At 34.0% G+C, this 24,373-nt stretch overlaps 1 protein-coding gene across 4 annotated transcripts in view; it reads left to right on the plus strand.

The window, feature by feature from the left end:
- cno (adherens junction formation factor afadin) overlaps positions 1-24,373 on the plus strand; it is a 379,548-nt gene that overhangs the window by 189,635 nt on the left and 165,540 nt on the right. For all 4 annotated transcript variants that reach the window (XM_017609197.1, XM_017609198.1, XM_017609199.1 and 1 more), the window contains 2 exons: positions 15,913-16,100; positions 16,171-16,335. In XM_017609197.1, coding sequence (XP_017464686.1) covers positions 15,913-16,100; positions 16,171-16,335 — 353 coding nt within the window. The remainder of the gene's footprint in view (positions 1-15,912; positions 16,101-16,170; positions 16,336-24,373) is intronic.

The raw sequence follows: 24,373 nt of genomic DNA on the forward strand, positions 1-24,373 counted from the left end.
TTTTTTTAACAAATTTTACGGGGTAAAAATCTCGAGAAAATTATCATACAAATTTGTGATGTTACTAACAGGATACTGTTTCAGGGCTAATACATTTAGGATCATTGAAGAAGACTAAGATCTGCAAGGTGTTGTGTAAAAAGTTTGCAAAATAATTTTTTGTCCCGTATTCGGCTCTCATAAATATGGTCGCCGCACAGTCTGCAATGTGAACGTGTTTGGTATTTTTGTAAAGGTAATTTATCCACTAGAAAGAATTAAATAGAAATTTCCCTATAAAATGAATTATATGCCGCCAGGAAGCCGCTAAAGTCTACAAATTTTATACTAAGAATATAAATAAGAGCATAGGGATTCGTAAGCTCTTCACGGAAACAAATGTCAAAAATACAAATAAAATGTTGGTTTGACATTTTTTATTTCCATATAGATAGTAAAGAGCTACAGGATTAAAAATTTTGGAATAAAACTAAACACAGGGTGTTCCTGCGGTATTCCTGAAAACCAATTTTTTTCTAATAAAAATTAAAAAAAATTGCAAATTTTAACGAAATGAATAAAAAAATATATGTAAAAATATGATATTTTTTATTATTTCATTAAGTAGTACGGTTTTTATCTTTCGAAAGAAGAAATAAAAACCTGCTCATTTTCTGCACTTTTTGAAGTAATTCGTTTTTTGCTTATGCGTAAAATCAATTTTTAATTTTTTGTCAGTGCCATCAGACCTGCACCATTCGTTCTATTTTCAAAAATGAAGTTTCAGTTTAAAGAGCTGGACCTGTAGACAATAGAGGTATATTTTTTAAGGAGTTGCCACCTGTTAAAAAATTAAATTAAAAATTTTTTATAAGTTAAATGAATTATTAAGAGATGGGTATCTATCGAAATGTGAATAAAAAGGGTTTATTTCTTAACTACATCTGGAGGGTTGCCACCTGTTAATAAAAGCAAATACCATTGGAATTAAAGGAATTAGGTTATTGGAATAGATAGGTATCACCATATGGGAGACAGACGAAAGAGGTTTGAGAAGGTTTTAGCTTGCAAATATTACGAAGGGGGTTGCCACCTGTTTGTAAAGTCAAATCTAGTTAAACTAAAATAATAATTGTGTCAAACCAAAGGTTTACGACATCGTATTTGTTATTTTATTACAAATTCATACATTGTCAATTAGTGATTTGTTCTAACTAAATTCCTTTTAAATTACTGGACTCTTAAATTAACTCAGGAATGTTTTTACTCTTCACTAATTTCTTGCTTAATATGCCCAATTTTCTCTTTTGTCTGATACCCTTATTGATATACATATTTCAGGTACCTTATTCCCTTAATTAATGTGAATTTGACTTTTTATACATGTGGCAACCCTTCTACGTGTCGTTTAAAAGTAAAGCATTTCAATTGTTACCCATATTGTAAAAAAGTAAATATCGAATGGGGCACTTGCATGGTATTTGAGCATCTAAATATTATGAGATGCTTTAAATGTTTGGGTTATGAGCACAAGTCAAGTGATTGTACAAATAAAAAGGCATGTAGTAGATGTGCTGGAAATCACGATGTTAAGGATTGCGGCTCTGATATAATAAGGTGTGTAAATTGTTGTGAACTTGTTCAGAAAAAAGTAATAGATGTTAATGTAAATCACTCAGCATTCAGTTTGGATTGCCCTGCATACCAAAAATACGTTGAAGCCAAAAGCAAAACTAAAGTTTAGCAACGAAGTATTCATGAATTGATTATCATTTATTTAAACATAAACAGTATTACAGCTAATAAGTGTGAACTTGAGAAACTAATAGAAATTTGTAAGCCCCATTTGGTGCTATGTTCAGAAACCTGTTTGACCGAAGACATTACAAACCACGAAATACAGGTAGAAACCTACACCCTAATTAGATGCAACTCGAATAGTAGACACACAGGCGGTGTTTTAATTTACGTCCATCACTCAATTAAATATGAAACTCTCGTTAATTACTCGTGGGATAAAAATATTTGGTGTCTTCTTTTAAAAATTGGAAATGTTACCCCGAAATACCAAATAGGGGTAATATATCACTCGCCAAATTCTAGCGATGCTGACTTTATCAGCTACCTCAGTGAAATTTTAAACAATACTTGCCTAGATGATAATACTGTATTTATTGGAGACTTCAATATAAATCTATATAAAGCTACAACGTACAGTAAAAGATTGGTAGAGTTATTTCAGTCCTTCTCAATGGTTCAGAAAATTAATTTTTATACTAGGAAATCGGGAGAGGTCGAAACCATGATTGATTTATTATTTACCAATAGCAAAAACATTTCGTGTCAAAGAATGGATATGCATCGGATCTCCGATCATGAGACAATTTATGTCAAGATCGAGTTGGAGAAAATATATAAAATGAGAGCAAACAAATTTATTATATCTTGGGAAAATTACACAAGTGATAATCTTCTTCACCAACTGAGGCAATACAATTACAGGGATTTTTCGAAATTAAGCATCGATGATAAATCGAAATTTTTAACTAATGTCTTGTCGCATTCAATGGGCATTCTAACATACACTAAAGAAATAAGGCTTAAGCTCATGAACAAGTGGTATGATGCTGAATTAGCAAACCTTAATAAACAAAAGTATAATCTTTACAGGATAGCATTAGAAACAGGGGCCTGGAGTGACTATAATACAATCAAACGTAGATACAAGAGGATGGTAAAGGTTAAAAAGGTTAAATACTTGGAGCATAAAATAACAGTTAATAATGGAGATAGCAAATCAATGTGGAAGCATCTAAAAAATTGCATAAGTATGTCAAAGGAAATAAACGCCATTAATAAAGTGTTAATTCACAACAACTTGTACACAACGGAAAATGAGATTGCACAATCACTAAATAACTACTTTATTGACAGCATTATTGAAATTACCTCAAATATAGAACCTGGTAAAAAAGAATCCTTTACGACTCCAAATTGCACACATAACTTTAAATTTATAGAAATCGAAACCGATGAAGTGCTTGAAATTGTCAGTGGTTTTAAAAATAAAATTGGAGGAAAAAAACTATTATCTGAGGGAGTCATAAAAGACTCTATAACATATACAGGGTACTTTTACACGCAGTTAATTAATGAAAGCCTAAAATATGGTGTTGTTCCTGATCACTGGAAAACATCTATTGTTGTGCCAATTGAGAAAGTCAAGAACACAATCAGAGCCGACGAGATGAGACCAATTAATACGTTGCCTAGTGATGAAAAAATTCTTGAAACGGTAGTTAAAAAACAACTAATAGAATATTTAGAAACTAATAAAATATTAATGCCACAACAGTCTGGTTTTAGGAAAAGGCACTCGTGTGAAACTGCACTAAACTTAGTATTAGCTCGCTGGAAAGAAGAATTGAGCAGAAATAAATACATAGTTGCCGTCTTCTTAGACTTAAAGCGCGCATTTGAGACCATCGATCAAGAGTTACTTCTAAATAAATTGAGTAATATAGGGATACGGGGCGTTGAGCTAAAATGGTTTCAAAGTCTTATTACAAATCGTTACCAGAGAACACAGATTGGATCGTCGGTATCTGACAAAAGAAGTATAGTGGTTGGTCTACCTCAAGGCTCAGTGCTAGCACCTATATTATTTAATATATACATAAATGATATTGCCAACGGTATTAAATATTGTGATATTAATCTTTTCGCTGATGACACGTTAATCATGTTAAGTGGTGATCATATTACTGATATTGTTTCAAAACTACAAGATGACTTAAATAAAATATATAATTGGCTATGTTTAAACAAACTTAAAATAAATGTAAGTAAAACCAAATACATGGTCATATCCAGAAGAAATATTGATATGCATGAACTTCGTAGTTTAAACATAAACCAACAAAAAATAGAAAGGGTGCGGAGCTTTACGTACTTGGGTATAAAAATTGATGAGAAGCTACAGTTCAATGATCATATTGACTATACCGTAAGCAAAATAGCAAAAAAAATGTACTTTATGCGGCGTACTTGCAAATTACTGAAAATGAAACCTCTCCTCAATTATTGTCCAACAATTTTCTTCATAATGAATGATAGCCAAATTTATAAATTGCAGAAACAACAGAACCAAGCAATGAGATTCATTCTTCGAAAACGATATGACACGCCCATTAGAGACATGTTATCAGCCCTTGGTTGGCTAAGTGTGAAACAACAGCACTTTTATTATACGATGAAATTTGTTAAAAACATTATTGAAGATAATTTACCAGAATACCTAAAGATTAACTTAAAGTATGGCAGCAATGTACACAATAAAGATACACGTAAGAAAAATGACTTCAATTTACCCATGTTAAAAAGCGAATCTGATAAATGTAATCTTTATTACAAGGGTCTTAAAAGTTATAATGAATTACCAAATACTGTCAAGCAATGTAAAAACATCAATGAGTTCAAAAGAAAGTTGTTTGAATTTTGTAAATCTATCCCAATATAATGTAATGTATTACTTTATATCTGTTTTCCGTTTACTATTGTTCCGTAATTTCAACTTGTAATTGCCATGTATGAATGCCCTTCCAAATGATTTTATTAGGCTTAAGCAATGTAATATTAAATAACTAGGTTAAGACTACATATATTGTAATGAATTAGGCTCAAGAGAGCTGTAATAAATAAATAATAATAATATCTAGTTCATTTAACTTATAAAATGGCGTAGCCAGGGGGGGATATGGGGGGATAGATCCTCCCTCTTCGTCATTGAACTACAATTATTTACTTTTTAATTAATAACACAATACTATTTTATCCTTCTGATTTCTGATTTAAATTTTTTTTTTATTTCAGACGGATGACAAATTATCTTTTAATGAATATATGAGTAGTCCACTTGCAAACAGCGTTATGTGATTTTATAAAAGTAAACCATAAATTAAAAAAAAACGTCTACGACAACAAGTAACATCCGAACTGTATATTTTTTTGTTACCTGAAAATTTGGATAAATAAGAACCTAATACCATTAAAAAAATAAAATTGCAGTATGGTATATTTCCAAATTTTATATTTAAAAATTCAATATTGCAAGTTTTGAAACAGTAACTTTTACATAGCTAGCTTTTTTTAGCTTCTCGTGTTCTCTCCTCTAGGAAGATTGGTTTGCTTCTTTTTTGCGACCTCTTCCACTAGGCACCGAAACTACCACGTTTTCTTGCAGTTTTGTAAGTTCATACGAAGAGGAGACATTTGAAGGTGTATAAAAAAGTATTATAGCGACTTTTGCAAGAGTAGTTAACATTTCATGCTATTTTTTTTCAGAATATAGAAAAATGTTTCACTCTGCTGTTAATGGACATGAAACCCACCAAAAACTAAAAATCTAAAAAAAATTTACATAGCGCACTTTGCAAGTGGACTACTCAATTGTTGAATATGCTATCTTATTTGTCCCTTCTTTTTATACAATTAAGGAGCGGCTGAATGGTTTAACGATGTTAGCGGTACATGTGCCGATTACAACACAAGAAGTAATTGAAAAAATTTGTGTTAAGCAACGAAGATTAAAAATCGCTTTATAAGTAATAAGATTTTGTAGACTTGTACATAAATAAATGTAAATAGATACGCGTAAATATATAAATATGCAGATATATTCAATGTGTAAAAACTGAAGTGTATACTAACGAAACTTCTACAAAACAAAACTGGACTACACACTAATTAATTAAAATGGTGTAGTAATTTAATTTTTTAAATTTAAATAAAGCATGAATTCCCCAGGGAATAACCGAGTAGACAAAAATATATAACGGTAGAAATGGCACATACATACATATATGAAAGAATGCCCACAGGTGACGCACTATAGGCAAAACACGAGGTTTTTTTCAAAATTTTAGATCTTAGCTTAGAACAGAGATAATGGAATGTAGCATTTAACCATTTAATGCAGAGTCTGTCATATATGAAACGCTTTTTAACCCTTTCAAGGCAGAGGAAAAAGATTTTCAATATGCTTTTGAACGTGCTTTTTCTCATGTCGACGTAGATATTAATCGTAGAAAATTTGTCCATAGTAAAATAATAATAAAAAAAATAAATAAAATAAAAAAATAAAAATAGTAAAAATAAAAATAGAAATAAATAAAAAATAAAAATAAATAAAAAGTACGTTGAAAACATATTGAGAACCATTTTGCCTCTGCCTTGAAAGGGTTAAAAAGCGTGTCATATATGACAGACTGCTTTAAAGGGTTAAATGCTGCACTTTCGTAAAGATATCGACCAGTATAACCTTTTTTGTTATATAAATTTTTTTGTGAAAGCTGATAGTTTACGAGTTATTAGAGTTTAAAGGTAGCTTTTCTTTTTCCAATCTGGCCCCTCGGGTACAGCATCCAATGTCCCAAGAATCGCGTCTTAAGATAAAATAAAGAGAAATCTTTCAGAAACAGTGCTAATGGTGTATTAAATATAGTGTTGTCTAGTGGAATGGGAGCCAAAATCAAAAATTAAAAAAAGTGACGTTTTGAACGGTATTTTGAGGGTTTAGTTATTGTTGTAACTTCTCTGTAGTTTTCCTATATTATATGATCATTTATCTTCACGATAAAAAAATTTTCATTCCATTATCTCTTTTCTAAGCGAAGATCTACGATTTTTAAAAAAAAAACTCGTGTTTTGCCTATAGTGCGACGCCTCTAGCCATTGTGTATCACAACTTTAAGTTATCGATGCAAATTTTTTTAACGTTAATCGTGTGTGTGATGTTTCGACATGAACATACAAAAACACTCATTCACTGAATTCCTTTACCTATTGTATTGTATTGTATTGTACCCTTGGGCCCTGTATAAGTAGTTAGATTGTGTGTTTGTTTAGTTGCCTTTGAATATTGCAGTTTATAAAAGTGTGGCAGTTGAAATGCATGTTCGGTGCTGAAGTGTATTCGCCCACACAAACGCCACAACTTTTATGAACATCCATTCAAAAAACCGGCATAGTTGGCACCTGTTGCCGCACATTAGGCTCCTTATCATAGTAGTGTAACCGTTTCGGCCGAACACGAATATTTCAATGTATGAACTCTTCAATAATTATTGCATCAAGATACACACAGTGCTTTCCTCGCCTCTTAAAGGAGAATACATAATTAAGAAATTTATGGGCAGTGCTCTAAGTAGGGTTATTGTGCCTTATTCTATAATAATAATAATAACAGTAATAGATTGGCGCTTACATATACATATGTTAGTGTTTGGCCAAGCTTCTTATCCGATTTTTGTCGTGCGCTTTGATGTTGTCACACAAAGGGGAGGGACCTACAGTTTAACGCCAACTCCGAACGGCGATTGTATTTTTATGAGAAGCGGTTTTTCATGGCAGAAATACACTCGGAGGTTTGCCATTGCCTGCCGAGGGGCGACCGCTGTTAAGAAAAACCCTTTTTTCTATATTTTTTAAAAGCAAAATTTTACACAGAAAATATCTTCAAGTGAAGATTTTGTGCATGATGTAAAATTTTTAAAGTTTAAGTTAAAATTGTTAACTTGTTTATGTTATCCTTGTTACATCATGGTAACCAGCAAATGAAGGAAGAAGGCAAATGTTGTTTATGATGAATGAGTTAAGCGTATGAAACACCGCCCACTATTATCTGCCTTCTTCTCTCGCACAGTAAAACATATACTCTATATAGTGGAGGAAAAGAACTAGATTAAAAAAAAGAGAAAGACAGGGACTTAGAAACGTTTGGAAGTAGATCGTATATATGCGGACATTTAATAAGGTGGCAGTACGAATTACAACAAACTAGTGGTGGCAAACTATCGATAGTGGACACCATCGATAGTTGATGATAGTTTTTTGGGTCACTATCGATTGTGCCGATAGTAATTTTTTCCGATAGTACGCTGCCATCGATGGTCACGATAGTGCGCTGCCGTCGGTAGTCTCGATAGTGTGGATGATTTTTTTTTTTTTTTAATTTTAATGCAGCAAAAATACATGTAAAAATTACGTTTGAAGGTTATATAAATTCATTTATTTAAATAAGGTTTCAGGTTTCTAAAGAATCTCATTGATTTTTGACAATTTTTTTGCAAATGGAATGGAAGAAATTCCATATAAAAACGAACTTCTTTGCATAGAGGAAAATGCGTGACACTGTTTATTAGAGTCCGACCGATTAATCGGCATCGGCATCGGCTAGTATCGGCACAAAATTGAGCATCGGCACCGGCATCGGCCTTTTTTTGCCGATTCTTTGGAATTTATTTTCAAATGTTCAGGTGACGCGACAGCCAACTTTTAAAAACATTTGCAGACAGCTCACAAAAATTATTTTCATGGAGAACACTGCCAGCGAAAAAAATTGCCAAAAATTAACGGGATTTTATAGCAGCTTGAAACTTGCACTTCATTATACTATAATGAAATGGTCTACAAAACTGCATACCAAAATTCTGATTAAAAAGATTGAAATTTTGGTGGAAATAAGCAGAATTTTTCTAATTTTTGTACAAAGTTTGAAATCTGAATTTATATGGTGTTTGTTGTATACCAGCTAGACTTTTATAAAAAAAAAAAAATAAGCATTAAATAAAAAAGACAAAATCGGTCAAAATATCGCAATTCTTTTATTTTGTGGACCACTATATGTATGTACATACCAGGGTTGTTGCGAATATTCGCATTCGCATTCGCAATAATCAATGCGGATCTTTTGCGAATGCGAATATTGAAGGGACCGAAAATAACAGTTTTTTTTAACAGTTAAACTTGGCCAAATATTTTTTATTCCCAATTAAAAGACTTTGCCGGATAATAAGCAAACCTCTTATCCAAAGTAAACAAGTTTGGTACCAAATGAAGAAAATGTCTAAACGAGCAAAGCCACCCATTGAAAAATATTTCAATAAAAAATGTCAATTAATTACCATAGATCAAACCTTGGGTCTGGTATATGAATTTCTTTAGTATTAAATGATAAAAAAATACAAATAGAGGTGGTAACCTTCTTTCGTTATTTCTGCTTAAAAGCTATTTCAGTCACAGAAGAAAGGATTAAAAATGAGTTACAAAAACAAAATCGAAAAACGCTGTTGACTTTACAGGTTCTCCAAATTCAGAAACAACAAAAAGAATGAGAATGAAGAATTCCTTGGAAATCAACGGTGTTTAAACAACGATCTTGCCATAATGCAAGATTGTGAAGATGGAAGTCAGGAGGATATATCCGACATTTGCAGCCCGAAATTCTCAAAAAAGAATTATTGCACCGCAATAAAAAAAATAAATATAACTGAAAGACCTCTCAACTGGTGCAGCGTCAATCGAAAAGAATTTACAATTTTGTCAAGTTTAAAGTTTTTCAAGTTTGTCGCCTCGAGCGAGTAGTTATTTAGTGGCGCAGGTTTTATTTACGACCCTTAAAAACTTTTTATTGAATACAATGTTCCAATTTTACTATACTAAAATAAACATTATTAAAAATTACTAACGTTTCCATTTTTATTTAAATAAATCACCTAATTTACTCACCTAAATTATTTCTTAACAAGTAAAAAAGTCAAAGCTCGGGCGGAGCCGAACATTAAATACCCGGCGAGAGTATTCAATAGAGTTTTTTCACCTTTCCGAAGACTACCGCTACATGGTAAGCAGTGGTGGTTTTACGTCTATTTCAAACATCTTCGGTAGAACGTTCAGTTAGATGTAATGAGATAAACTTACATAGATATATGTTGGCGGCACCATGCCCGATTTCCAAAATTCTATAATAATGTTACTTCTTTTCAAGGGATTGTTGTTAATATAAATTTTTGGTAAAGTTAGCTTCCTTAAATTTCGAAATATCAAAGTTTCAAACATTTCTGAAATTTACCGTTATAAAAAAGTGGGCGTAACTTTAGTCAGATTTCAAAACTTTCAACATTTTGCCTTTATGTGGCAACCACAATAATCATACCGAGTTTGGTACACATTGATAGAGCGGTGGTTATAAGTGGGCGGGGTCACGCCCATTTTCCAATCTTTTCTTATAAGCCAATTTTTTTCTAAATAATTATTGCAAAAATTAATTTTGAATAAATTAGCTCCAGTATTTACTGATTTATAGAAGCTTTGGTATTTGTCTAAAATATCGTTATATGGGATGTGGGCGTGGTTATTATCAGATTTTCTAAATTTATGCCGTTTGGCGTGTTTTGTGAAGGCCCAACAACTGTGCCAAGTTTGGGAGAAATTGGTGGAGCGGTTCCCAAGATATACACATGTAATCATAAGTGGGAGTGGCTACGTCCATTTTCAGTACCATCCGTCCACCGCTCAAAAGAAGTACAAATACCCAGTTTCGTTAAGATATCTCAATTTGTACTCGAGTTATCGTGTGCACAGACGGACGGACGGACGGACAGACAGTCACCGCTTAATCGATTTCTCTTTTCATTCTGATCATTTATGTATATATTTGCCTATATCTTTCTCGTTTCGTTTTGGCTGTTACAAACAACCGTTATGTGAACAAATTTATAAAACCCTTGTGCACAAGTGCGCTCGGGTATAAAAATACTTCACATCCGCATTCGTATCCGCATCCACGGATGTTATCGTTTAAACATCCGCATCCGCATTCGCATCCGCGGATGTCTAAAATTCCACATTCGCAACATCCCTGGTGCATGCGTACCTAGCATATAAGTTCTTATGCATTGAGTGCAAAAGAGTGTATTTTAGTACAAAACGAAATGAAATATTATGTTCCTAAATATTTTTTGCTTAGCACCATATAAAAAAGTGTTTTATGTAATGTACATAAATGTGATATATGCACATATATTTTTACACATACATATCATACATACATGTGTATGTAATGTTGATAACAAGCCAATTAATTCAATTTCTTTTCTTTTGTTTTTTTAACTCCGTGAATTGTACTGATTTTATGAATTAATACATTTATTTGTAATTTTTTATGGAATCGGCATCGGCATCGGCCGATTCTTTCCCCATAAGCCGATTAATCGGCATCGGCATCGGTACCTGAAAAAAAAATTGGAATCGGTCGGACTCTACTGTTTATTATACTAAAATTTAATGGACTATAAAATTGCATACCAAACATTTTCCCCAAAATTCTGATTCCAAAGTTTGAAATTTTGGTAAAACTGTAAGGAATTTTATTAATTGTTGCACAAAGTTTGAAATTGGGATTTACATGGATTTCGTTAGACTATAAGCGGGACTTTTATAAAAAAATTAATAAGCTTTAAAGAAAAAAAGAAAAATATGTCGCGACACTATTAAATGTTCATTAATTTACTTAAATTCTTGTTTATTTAATTATTAAACCTTAACATTTTTACTTTTATTATTTTATGTGGAGATTTTTTTGTGGAAAAAGTTTCATGATTTAAAGCTCTAGTTTTCTGTAAAAGTTATTACATATAATGAAACACATGCAATATAAACATATCTACAACAAAGACGTTACCTTTTACATTGTGAGTTATGGCNATATCGTTATATGGGATGTGGGCGTGGTTATTATCAGATTTTCTAAATTTATGCCGTTTGGCGTGTTTTGTGAAGGCCCAACAACTGTGCCAAGTTTGGGAGAAATTGGTGGAGCGGTTCCCAAGATATACACATGTAATCATAAGTGGGAGTGGCTACGTCCATTTTCAGTACCATCCGTCCACCGCTCAAAAGAAGTACAAATACCCAGTTTCGTTAAGATATCTCAATTTGTACTCGAGTTATCGTGTGCACAGACGGACGGACGGACGGACAGACAGTCACCGCTTAATCGATTTCTCTTTTCATTCTGATCATTTATGTATATATTTGCCTATATCTTTCTCGTTTCGTTTTGGCTGTTACAAACAACCGTTATGTGAACAAATTTATAAAACCCTTGTGCACAAGTGCGCTCGGGTATAAAAATACTTCACATCCGCATTCGTATCCGCATCCACGGATGTTATCGTTTAAACATCCGCATCCGCATTCGCATCCGCGGATGTCTAAAATTCCACATTCGCAACATCCCTGGTGCATGCGTACCTAGCATATAAGTTCTTATGCATTGAGTGCAAAAGAGTGTATTTTAGTACAAAACGAAATGAAATATTATGTTCCTAAATATTTTTTGCTTAGCACCATATAAAAAAGTGTTTTATGTAATGTACATAAATGTGATATATGCACATATATTTTTACACATACATATCATACATACATGTGTATGTAATGTTGATAACAAGCCAATTAATTCAATTTCTTTTCTTTTGTTTTTTTAACTCCGTGAATTGTACTGATTTTATGAATTAATACATTTATTTGTAATTTTTTATGGAATCGGCATCGGCATCGGCCGATTCTTTCCCCATAAGCCGATTAATCGGCATCGGCATCGGTACCTGAAAAAAAAATTGGAATCGGTCGGACTCTACTGTTTATTATACTAAAATTTAATGGACTATAAAATTGCATACCAAACATTTTCCCCAAAATTCTGATTCCAAAGTTTGAAATTTTGGTAAAACTGTAAGGAATTTTATTAATTGTTGCACAAAGTTTGAAATTGGGATTTACATGGATTTCGTTAGACTATAAGCGGGACTTTTATAAAAAAATTAATAAGCTTTAAAGAAAAAAAGAAAAATATGTCGCGACACTATTAAATGTTCATTAATTTACTTAAATTCTTGTTTATTTAATTATTAAACCTTAACATTTTTACTTTTATTATTTTATGTGGAGATTTTTTTGTGGAAAAAGTTTCATGATTTAAAGCTCTAGTTTTCTGTAAAAGTTATTACATATAATGAAACACATGCAATATAAACATATCTACAACAAAGACGTTACCTTTTACATTGTGAGTTATGGCGATTTCGTTTCTACCAAAAAATGTTGCCCTTGCACGGTGCAAAATGTGTTTAATGTTACCCTCAACCCTTTGAAAATGCATGTTTTGCCTTCTTGTCCTTGTCCAGATCACACATTTCATCATATTATCGTTTTAAGTAACCATCTGATTTTCAGGGCAACCATCTCCCCTGACAAAGCTTCAAAGGGTAGAAAAGGTGCCTTTTCATTTCATTTCCATTTCCATTTCAAGAAACGAACACACAATTTTCTCACCCGAACACGAAAAGAGAAAAGGGCAATCAAAAGGCGACATTTTTTAGTAGAAACGAAATCGCCATTAGGTATTTGCCCATATTTTGTTACACGTGTATTATAAAAAATTTCACACAAACGCGTTTCAACATAGATATGGTACATAAAAATCATACCTAGATATGGCAATTCCTCGATAGTATCGAACTTCAAATATGACCGATAGTGGTCGCCAGCGATACTTGCAATAGTGATGTCCCATCGTTACTATCGATAGTGCCATCGATAACTTGCCACCATTACAACAAACACATCATCTTTATTTTTTTTAATTAAGATTTTTGGGAGACTTTTTGTGGCAATACTGCTTACCACTACAGTTGTTAATATTTTATTGGTTTAATTTTTGGTTAATAGATTTTATAAAAAGAAATCTTAATTTAGCTTCAAAATAATTAAATATCTATTCTAATCTTTTGGCGATCCTGCAAGTCCGTAAGTTAACCGCAAGAGAAATATACGCGCATACTGTCGGCCGTTGTGGTGTAGTGGTAAACAATGCACGCTTCCACTCCGCGCACCTGGGTTGAAACCCTGGTCGAAGCAACATCGCAAAAAAATATAGAAAAAAGGTTTTCTCTTAATAGCGGTCGCCCTCGGCAGGCAATGGCAAACCTCCGAGTGGTTCTCTGCCATGAAAAACAGCTTCTCATAAAAAATACAATCGCCATTCGGAGTTGGCGTAAAACTGTAGGTCCCTCCGTTTTGTGTGACAACATCAAGGCGCACGCCACAAGTCGGAGGAGAAGCTCGGCCAAACACTAACATACATATGTGTAAGCGCCAATCTATTATTATTATTACTGGGGACCGTAGCAGATATAAAATATTTTATAATAAAAACCATATTTTAATTATTAATTATACTTTTTGGATCTTATAAAGTCAATTTTGTTAATTCTTAGACCAAGCCAAGTCGAATCAAATATTATGCTAAAAAACGCGGTTATTTGCTTACAAAACTGCTCTGCTTTTATTTCTTTATTTTCGCGCATCACCCTGGGGGGCTCTTTATAATTTTATATTGTAGATAATCATATCTGCGTGGTTGTCAGGATACATTTGATTTTCATGAAATCTACGAAAGTGTTATCATTTAATCCGAATAGCTACGAGCGTAAATTCGAAATTCGTAGAGAGCCTTCATTGAATCCATTAGAGCCGCAAAACTATCGATGGCACTATCGATATTATCGATAGTTTCAATCTGTCACCACCATCCATAAATGGCGGTCACTATCGCGATACTATCGGAAATCTTTTATTATTGCTTTTTTATTCCATTGTCCGATGTGAGTTTTAATTCCTTCAAGCCTTATCTGAGTATTTTTATATGTAGAAAATGAGCGGCATCTTCAACGAAAAATTGCCAAAACTCAACGGTAAGCCCTGGCTTTTCCAAACTAGCACTTTTTACTAAAATGTAATGGACTACAAAAGTGCATACTCAAAACTGTTTCTAAGAAATCTAAAACTCGAAATTTTCATAAAGCTTGGTCGAGCTTTCCAAATCATTGTAAAAATTTTTAAATTTGGACTTGCATAGTGCCGTAATACGGATCTCTCTTACCGATACTATCGAATGATAAGGTAATATTTAGATACCATTATCTGCTGATGAAGCGAGGAAATATTTGTTTAACAACAATTTATTAGTATAGTTATTAATAAAATCTAAAGTTTAAAAAATAAAATAAAAAATGCTAAAAGGTTCCGGATCTGTCAAATAGCACTTAAGTGCCATTGCGACTGTAGGTGAAGCGCGAGCAAAATGACATACACATAAGGCTTGATTCCTCGGGCTAAATCTAGTTAAACTGACAAAGAATAAAAATTTTCTCAGAGCGAATAAAAATTTGCTCAGAGCGAGAGAGTAACACTGAAAAGTACGGGATCGCTTTCTAGTAAAAAATTGTAGCTTCTGACAAGTAAACACACTCAGCTCACACATGTAAATAACCAAAAATACTTAGAAATTCATTAGATTGATTTTCAAACACACTACAGCTGGTTTGACACATTTACCAATAAAAAATTTTCGGGCGGAAATTGGGAACCGAGTACGGGTTCAATTTCCAGTAAAATCTGGTAAAAATAGTAAGTTGGGACTCATACGGGATCACGACTATACATATGTGTGTATGGATTCAGTGATAGCAATTTTTTCGTATTCGTAGCAGGCATTCGAATTCGTAGATTTTCTACGATGGATTCAGTGATAACCCTGAAAAACTTGATTAAGCTCGCCGTGTACAACGCAGTACACAGTTATGCTATGAATGGGAAATCAGCAAATGGTTTGAAAACTAATTCAGGTAGTGTTTGTAAAATGTTTAATACAGCTGTATCTGTAAAAATTTTCACACTTATTATTCGATTTTGCTAGAAACTATGACTCAACACTCCCATTCAATAACGTATTCTGATGTGAATCTTTTCTCAAACGTACATATGTACATATGCATGTAATTTATGGCAACTGTCAGAACAAATTTTGTTTGAATTATTTTTGCGCTATTTTTTTTTTTATAAAAGTGCGAGGAGTTCGATTTCAATGCAAACTTAAATCTACTGCATTCTATTTTCTCTACACACCTTACTAGTTGGTTATTTTGTCAGAGCTCTTTAGAGTTATGAACTTGACACGTACGAAAAAGAAAACTCGAATTCAAGTACAGTCATTAATACATATTTTAATTAATTATTGTATTTTTTTAGGCTCTATTATGTTCCACGTGAGGCGCCGGCCAGCGGACTCTCAACCGCGTCGACGTAAGAAGAAGCCGTTGGGTGCCTCTAATGGGACCAACAGCATATCCAGCGATCGAGAAGGGGCAGTGCTAGTGGAGGTAACGCACAGTGGCGATGGAGGACGTCGTATTAAACTCGGCAGTGACCCAATAGAGGTGAATAATGCTAAATCATAATTTCTGTTCTAAATAACGCTAAGTCGATATTTTCATATATATTTAACAGGTTGGATCAGCTAATACGAATTCGCTGCAGCTGTTTGGGCCATCAATTCAGCCACGTCATTGTCTAATTTCGTTGTTGGAAGGTGTTTGTACTGTGACCCCATTACATACTGATGCCCTGACCTTTGTCAATGGCCATCACATAACACAACCTACTATTTTGCATGTAAGTATCCTCCAAGCGTATAAATATGTGTGCGTAGTTAGTGCGCTAGGTAGTAATTTTTTTCGCTGTACTAGAATAAGACACAGCGACCTAAAAGATGTTTTGTATCTCTTGAAGAGAGTCCATAACCCAGTGTGGCCAAGATACCTTCGGATTCCCTAATGAATTCTAGGAGGGTCTTGAAAGACAAATTCCTTATAGCAAAGGGTTCGACCATTGAAGATTTAAAAGAAATCAGTCTTTTTCTGGCCGGACAGTAACAGAGAGTTGGCTCCGAGGTTTCGTCATCCGGTCAGGTACCCAGAAAGTAGCCTGATGTCTTTTATATTTGCTAAAACAATGTCGTTTCTGTTGAAAGGTTAGCCGAAGAGCCTGGCCTGTCTAAGGCGCCCCACCGCCCCCAGTACTTACTACGTTCCGAGTGTCGTCGGCGATCCCGTTGCCTTCGATTCCACAGCGACCTGGTACCCAGCACAGTGTTACCATGTTTTTGGCTGCCAAAATTTATAGCATGTCAAATCAGTCTCTAACCAGCTTGGATTTGATAGTCCTTTTTGAAAGGGCCCGGATGACTGCTTGGCTATCTGAAAAGGTAACTAGAAATGCGCCCTTTAAGCCCTTTTCAATGTTAAATTTTGAGCAGTTTAAAATTGCGACTATTTCAGCCTGAAACACCATTACAATTACAAGGTTAGGTCCAAAGATACCTGATCCTGCTGTATCCACCATCCTTAACCGTCTGTTTACCAGTGTACGTATCTGAGATCAAGTGCGGGGAGCCCATTTGCCCAATTTTCGCGATGTGGGATTATCACTTGGAACTTTCTGCCAAAGCAGACCTCCCAAGTCATAGAATCAGAGATTCCGCATATTTCCAACCCTGGTACCTTCGAAAGAATACCTTCATATGGAGAGGAGTCCATCCAAGGAGCGACTCTAGAGCCGCAGTTGAACACATTGTTATTGATCCAGTGGTTGATAGACAGGCCAATCCTTGCAGTTTGTTAAGGCGAGGTATGTGGGTTTTTGCAGTGTCTTCTGCCACTATGCTATGCATGCATAAGACACAATCGGACGGACCATCATACGAAAAGTCTTCTGCAGGCCCACGTGGGCTGTGTGGCTTTAGCAACCGTTCTCTCAAGATGGGAGTTCCAATTAAGTTCCGAGGATTTATGCTGAAGACCTCATTGGCACACCAGTTGGAGGAGCTGCACATGTAACGTCAGAGACAGTACTGCCGAATTTTCCCGTAACTGTAATTGCCAGGTCGTTTGCGTATCCCACAACTTCATAAATACACTCATGTAGTCTGACTAAGAGGTCGCCCACAACAAGTGACCAAAGCAAGGGAGAAAGGACCCATCCCTTGAGTATTGCCCAAGGAGGCATAGCGTCGATCCAACCAACAGTAGTAGTAGTAGGGTCAAAGCCTCTTTGGACCAATGCCCTTGAGATAGATCCATAGGCAGTATTGTCGAAAGCCCCTCGATGTCTAACAAGGTATACAGAGCGATCTCCTTGGCTGCTAGGGCACTCTCGATCGTACTAACCAGGGCCGAATCCGTTGATTTCCTTTTGACATAAGCGAATTGTGTGTAATTTAAGGGAGTGAAAGTGTTAGGCCTCTCCCTAATATGGAAGTCCAACAGTTTCTCTATAGTTTTGGGAGTGAAGGAAGTTAGGCTAATAGGTCTGTATGATTTAGCTAAGTCAAGAGGCCTATTGCCCGACTTCGGAATAAAAACACGGCCACCTTCCTCGAAGCATGTTTTACCAATATATTCCCAGCAATAACTAGCCCTAAATATACAGAGCAGGGGATCAATGATATCCAAAATACTTCTTTGCGGTAGTGCTGGGAAGGTCCCATCACCGCCCGCTGATTTGAAGGGTTTGAACGACTACCGCCCACCGTACCTTTTCTTCTAACTCTAGGAACTTGTGTTCGGAAGAGACAGGGGCCATTAGGTCATGCTCCACCAAGGAACCTGGGAAATGCACTTGAAGCAGGTGGTTTAGAGTCTCCCTGTTATCGTCGTAAAGGTGTAATCTTGCGTCCTAGGATGCCTATCTCGTTAAAAGACTCCTTTGATAAAATTGTATGCTTTTTAGAGGCGTAAGGCAACGTTTCTATTGTTTCACATTGTCGCCTCCATGATTCTCTCTTCGAGCGTCTAATGATTTTATTATAGTCAGTGAGGCAGGCCTTATACTCGTCCCATTTCTGTGTCCTTTTAACCCTGTTGAAAAACTTCCTGACAGTTTTGGGATTAGCGTCCAGTTCCCCGTTCCCCCAGGAAACTTTGTGATTCATCAAGGTGGAACAAGTAACTGTGCTGTCATGGAAGGATTCCAACAGCACTCTGTTAAGCAGATCCGCTGCGACCTCCATTTCGTCGATTGAGCCATTGGTGGATAGCAACGAGTCTGCTCTACCGTTCACTAAGGTTTTAAAAAGGGCCGAGCCAGTTTTTCTGGGCTGGAAAGTCAAGCCTCGGAGCTCAGATCGGCCTGGGATCTCTGAAGATATGTGTTGATGATCCAAGAGCGAAAATTGATCTGATGCAGAGAGCGAGATCTAGTATCTCCTCCCTGACGGCAGTAATAAATGTAGGTTTGCAACCCCTGTTCGCAAAGTCTATGTTGTTTTGTAAGAGATATTCTAAAAGGTACTCACCCCTTTCGTTGATATCCAAGCTTACCCACACCGTGTGGTGGGCATTCGTATCACAACCAATAACACTATGCGACAAAATCAAACTTGTTGGCTCGGTATTGAGTAAAACCAAATGCAAGTGATTATTTAAGATGTCAATAATACTACGTCAATGGCTTTTTTCGAGTTTAGCTCAAATAATTGAATCCTCGCACATCATTTATTGTTTCATTAGGCTAAGTTCTTGAGAAATATTGTTAGAAAATACTTATATAAGACTTTTTTGATACGAGGAATTCGATTTTGATGTTCGTTTATTATTAGCTTTGCGCTAAATGGCACTAAAGGCCAATTTTATTGAACTTCATTGAAAAAAATTTTCAAATAAATGCTCTAATTATAGGTCTTTATTAAAAAATTCAGTCGCGAAATGATTTTAAATACCGCAATTAATATTTTAAACAGAAATTAATTTATTTACTGTATTTTTTTTATTCTTTTTTTATTTTGTATTTTATTTTGATTTTCAAAATCATTGTCATCTGAAAAATATTCAAAGTTAATGCTTGCATTTACGTAATCAGCTGTAGCCATTATACACCAACGAATTTCCAACAATAATGTTTATGTTTCTTTCACAATTAACTATTTTTTAATTAAAACACCAAAGAAATCGAAAAATTGCTGTTATCGAAAACCCACAAAATTAAATAATTCCTCACAATAGTCGTTCCAGCGATTTTCAGAACTGTCAAATAGCAAAATTACACTCAAGCGAGAGTAATAAAATAACTATAACGATGATTTTGATAATCGAAATAAAAAGCAAATAAGAAGGAAAGTTTGAAAAAATAGTAGACAAAATAATAAAACAAAATACAGTAAATAAATTTATTTCGGTTTAAAATATTCAGTGTGGTGTTTTAAAATTGTAGTTTTAATACAAATAATGTAATTTTCACATCGCGACTGAATTTTTATTAGTAGAAACCTCTAATTTTAGTATTTATTTAAAAAAATTCAATGAATTGTAATAAAATTGGCCTACAGCGCCATCTAGCGCAGAGCTATTAAAATACAAAATTCGAATATGAATTCCTCCTATCAAAAACCTTTATATTAGTGTTTTCTAAGAATACTTTTCAAGAACTTAACCTAATTAAACAACAAATTGTATGCAAGGATTCAATCAAGGATATCTTCCTTATTTGAGCTAAATTTGAAAAAGCCATTAACGTAGTATTATAGACATCTTCAACTATCACTTGCATTTGGTTTAACTGAAACCGATTTCAGCTGTCGAACAGTGTAATAACTGGCGATTTGTGCGTCGACAGAATTCGACGAGCTACTGTACCTCCAATGGTGGTATAGTGGGGATGTCACCAGAAAAGTAGGCGGATGCAATTATGTATATATCGCACACCGTCTTCAAAAGAGTCACAACTCAAAATAATACGTATCTCAGAAAATGCGAAAAACTATTTCTTAGCACATAAAGAAAGGCAATATAAAGGTAAATAAAAGCGCTGTGTACATTTTTAAAGCATAATCTCAAATATCCCAAATTTTGAGTTGTGACTCTTTTGAAGACGGTGTGCGATATGTACTAGGGATGTTTCGGATGTCATATTTTTCACAATCGCGAATGTGAATGCGAATGTTAGGAATAACATTAAAAAAGCTATAATCAACTTAAGTCATCGTTTTTATTACTTACAAATGTTTATAAATTATTACAACATTGAACGAGTGCAGCGTTGCCACTAACAATTTTTCCCCCCTACCAATTTTTTCCCAAATCCGACCAAAATCGTTTACAACCTACCAAATAAATTTCAATTACAAAAAAGCATTCTGAAAGCATACAATTCCTTTATTTATTTAAGATTAAATGTTTCGAATACAAAACATTTACATACACACATATATGTACTTTGAACATTTTAAAACGAACAAGAAATAAATAAATGCAGATACAGTCTTAGGCACAGAGATTTAACATTTCTTGGTTGTATGAATTATATACATATGTACATGTTATGTATCAATAAGTTTAATTTCTTCAAAGTAAATTTAAATCATTTAATTACACATGCAAATCTTTAGCAGCCGACCCCACACATAGTGCGGGTCATTTTTGTTTACAAGTTCCTTGCATAACATTATGCTATTGATACTGTCAATCTTAAGTATATTTCTTAGTTTAGTTTTTATCATAGAACGCGTTGATAATTAGCCGCAGAGCTATGTGGTAATGAAATTATATTAAAAACAAAATTGGCGAGATGCACGAAGCTATTTCCATTTATTCCATTTTTAATAGAATAAACTTTTTCCCAAAACGTATCAATATCCAGATCGGTGGAAATATCAAGCCCACTTAGCCTCAGTAAATTCCACAGCGTGGTTATTATATCAATAGTGCGTTTCTGTAACAAATGCGATTTTATATCGCAAAATTTGCCATAACGCGGTATCGCATAGTTGATATTGCAAACGATATCCGAAGTGTTTCTGTAACTCAAAAAACTCAACTTGCGATATATTGGTGGTGAGTTTTGTTAAAATTACACAAACTATCAGAATGAACAACATATGTATGTGTTTGTGTAATTGTGACAAATTGAAGCAAAAAGTAAGAAGTTTTATATATTTTGAGCATTAAAAACATTTAATTGATTAATGCAGGAACAAAAACTAAATGTATACATTTTTAATTGATTCAATGTTGTTTTTAGTGTCAGAACTTATAAATGATGGTTGCTTATCTACTATTTAAATTAAATTTATCAAGTCTGTCTTGTTAACAAACATAACAACATACATACAAACATTAATTTCTTTGAAAATATTATGCGCTATATTTTCAGATTTATTCAACAAAATATACACCAACCAAAAAAAGTTTCCCGTATAATTTCTTTTTTAACCGACTCCACAAAAAGGAGAAGGTTATCAATCCGTCAGAATATTTATTTTTTTATGTATGTTACCGCATAACTTTGGACCACGTTAATCGATTTGTATAATTCTTTTTTAAAGGAAAGTTGTTCCTCTCAAGTGTTTTTTGCTTAAAAATTACTTGTTACAATATCTGTTCATAATGTTTTTCACACAAACATTTTTTCGTAAATTTGTTATAAAAACACAATTCTATAATATAAATTATTTGAACAAAGTTCCAAACTTGTTCTAAAAATCAGAAAAACTTGCAAAATAATCAGGGAAATTTCAAACTATTTTGGCGCAATTTTCGGAAATTTTTTTTGGTATGCAGTTTTGTAGCCCATTCAATTGTAGTATAATAATATGCTTATTTGAAGTTGCTACAAAATGCCGTTGATTTTTGATATTTTTTTCTGAGAGCATCAGGCATTTTTTCCGTACAATGTATGTTTTTTGTATAAAAATTTTTTCTGTAAAAAACAATTTATTTGTTTTAAAAAAATCTAAAACAATTGAAGTCATATTGAACGTTTTTTGCTGCGAAAACTAAAACTCGCTTGACTTACAGCTAGTGATATATTTATCGCATCGTTTATCGCAATATCTTTTTCACCACAGTTACAGAAACACTCGCGTGCGATAAAAGTGAAAAAGGGTTATATTTTACGATATTGGGTGTATCGCAAGGTTACAGAAACGCACTACAGAATCGANTTTTTGCTGCGAAAACTAAAACTCGCTTGACTTACAGCTAGTGATATATTTATCGCATCGTTTATCGCAATATCTTTTTCACCACAGTTACAGAAACACTCGCGTGCGATAAAAGTGAAAAAGGGTTATATTTTACGATATTGGGTGTATCGCAAGGTTACAGAAACGCACTACAGAATCGAAATCTATGAGATGGGGAAACTTAACAAAAGAGGTAAAATTGGTAAATCTTCTTTAGAAACTACCTTAGCTGGTGTCATTATTTGTAAAAATTTTATATCTTTACGCTTGAAATCAAATCTTAAATTTGTTTGGTCCAAAAACTCTATGTAAAACTTTAATAGGTTTTAACTTCCAGGATTCCAGAACAATTGACATTACTTTTCATAAACATGTCAGCTTTCGTTCCAACAAAAATGTCAGATATCTTAACATGATTATTTTAATTTTTAAAATCAACATTAATATGTTACAGAACGCATATTTACAGCCGAGCGCGCTTGTGCACAAGGGTATTATAACTTTGTTCACATAACGGTTGTTTGTAACAACCAAAACGAATCGAGATAGATATAGACAAATGTATACATAAATGATCAGAATTAAAACGAGAAGTCGATTAAGACATGTCTGTCTGTCCGTCCGTCCGTCCGTGTACACGATAACTCGAGCAAAAATTGAGGTATCTGAACGAAATTTTGTATGTAGATTGCCCTTTACCCTTGCCCTTGGTATTGAAAATGGGCGAAATTGGACCGCAAACACGCCCACTTCCCATATAACTGTAGTTTTCAGAATTACGGAAACTGATATATTTTAGTAACTACTGAAGATAATTCAATCAAAATTGATATTTGCAATAACCTTTAGACGAAAAATAAGAATATTACAAATTTTTGCAAAATGGGCGTAGCCACGCCCACTTATGGTTACATGTGTATATCTTGGTAACCGCTGCACCATTTTCTTCTACACTTGGAACAGTTGTTGGCCCTGGTACAGCATACAAAATCGCCGAAAATTTTTAAAATCGGACGATAACCACGCCCACATCCCATATGACGGTAATTTAGAGAAATACAAAATCTTCGATAAATCAGTAAATATTGAAGCTAATTTATTCATAATTGATGCTTGCAACAATTCTTAACCAAGAAATATGGTTGTGATAAAATTTTGGAAAATGGGCGTGGCCACGCCCACTTATTGTTACATGTGTATATCTTGGTAACCGCTGCACCAATTTCTTCCAAACTTGGCGCAGTTGTTGGCCTTCGCACAACATACCAAATGGCCGAAAATTTTTAAAATCGGACAATAACCACACCCGCATCCTATATAACGGTAATTTAGAGAAATACAAAATCGTTTCACAAATGCAAGTACACCTTTAGCCTTGTTGACTGTCACATTAATGTGAAGATTAAAATTAAGCTTAGGATCCATTGTGATACCAAGGTCCACAAAATTGTATACCTGTTCCAGGTTATGGTTACCTATTATATAAGAAACTGGCAGAACAGCTCTTCGCGAGAAGCACATTACTTTACATTTCTTAAGATTTAGAGGCATAAGATTTACTTTACACCAGTAAGCCATGCTGTTTAAGTCTGATTGTAGCAAAGACCTTTCTTCAATTGAAACGTACGATTTATAAAGTTTTACATCATCTGCATACATTAAAATTTTGGAGAATTTTATATCTGTAGAAATATC

This window comes from Rhagoletis zephyria, unplaced genomic scaffold, assembly GCF_001687245.7.
Source record: "Rhagoletis zephyria isolate East Lansing unplaced genomic scaffold, Rhagoletis_zephyria_1.1 Rzeph_scaffold_00199, whole genome shotgun sequence".
NCBI classification, from domain to species: Eukaryota; Metazoa; Arthropoda; class Insecta; order Diptera; family Tephritidae; genus Rhagoletis; species Rhagoletis zephyria.